Genomic DNA, 872 nt, shown 5'->3' with positions numbered 1-872 from the left:
TATAGGCAGACAGATAGACACACTCAGACACCCACACGCACAGACATACACAAACCCACACACCCATACAGATAGACACAGACACAGATACACATAGACAAACATACACAGAGAAATATAGACACACACAGACACACCCCAGACACACAGAGACACACACAGAGACACACACCCAGACACACACACAGACAGACAGACAGAGGGAGAGGCTGCAATCACGTGGCGCACGCCTGCCTCTGCAGTTCGCTCTGATGTCTGCGATCCTGTGCCAGGGAGCGTTGGCTCCGCGCTCTTCGCCTTTTCCTGTAGCCGAGCGTCCCCGCAGCCTGGCCGTTCCATGCTCACTTTGATCCGCGGTGGGTCAGCCTCTGTGTCTGGGGGGGTGGCAGGTTAACCCCTTACACCGAGCACAAACGGGGAAAACCATGGAAGTTCTCCCGGTCTGCATCCTCTGTGTCTTATCTTGGATTGTTGGCAGCGGCTTAGTGCGGGCAGATTCAATCATCCACATCGGTAAGGTAGCGAACAATGTCCGCGTTAACACTGCACTGACGGGGAGACGGGGTTTGGGGTGTCCGTAAGGGGAAAGCCGGGGGCCACAGCCCCCTGCCCCTGTCCCTGCCAGGGTCCCGGGGCTGGAGCCGCTGGCACTACCCCCCGGGGGGAGAAGCCGCCCCTCTGCCCGGGCACCGCGGGCAAATCGACCCCCCCCCAAGAAACTTTCTACCTCCCAGCGAGAGCCCGTCAGCAGATGTGAGTGTGAGAGACTGTGACTTTCTGAGTGTGTGTCTGTGTGTGTGTGGGTGTGTGTGTGTGTGGGGCGGGTGAGTGTGTGTGTCTATGTGTGTGTGGGTGTGTGTGTGGGGGGGGGG

The 872-nt window shown here is 58.7% G+C and overlaps 1 protein-coding gene across 1 annotated transcript in view; it reads left to right on the top strand.

Annotated features, from left to right (window-relative positions):
* Nucleotides 1-425: 425 nt before the first annotated feature.
* Nucleotides 426-872, top strand: part of LOC109936828 (glutamate receptor ionotropic, delta-1-like) — a 581,569-nt gene continuing 581,122 nt past the window's right edge. The window contains exon 1 of the mRNA XM_048616211.1: nt 426-513. Coding sequence (XP_048472168.1) covers nt 426-513 — 88 coding nt within the window. The remainder of the gene's footprint in view (nt 514-872) is intronic.

Source organism: Rhincodon typus, chromosome 34 (genome assembly GCF_021869965.1).
Source record: "Rhincodon typus isolate 14 chromosome 34, sRhiTyp1.1, whole genome shotgun sequence".
In the NCBI taxonomy this organism is placed as follows: domain Eukaryota; kingdom Metazoa; phylum Chordata; class Chondrichthyes; order Orectolobiformes; family Rhincodontidae; genus Rhincodon; species Rhincodon typus.
This window is presented reverse-complemented; position numbering and strand designations above follow the sequence as displayed.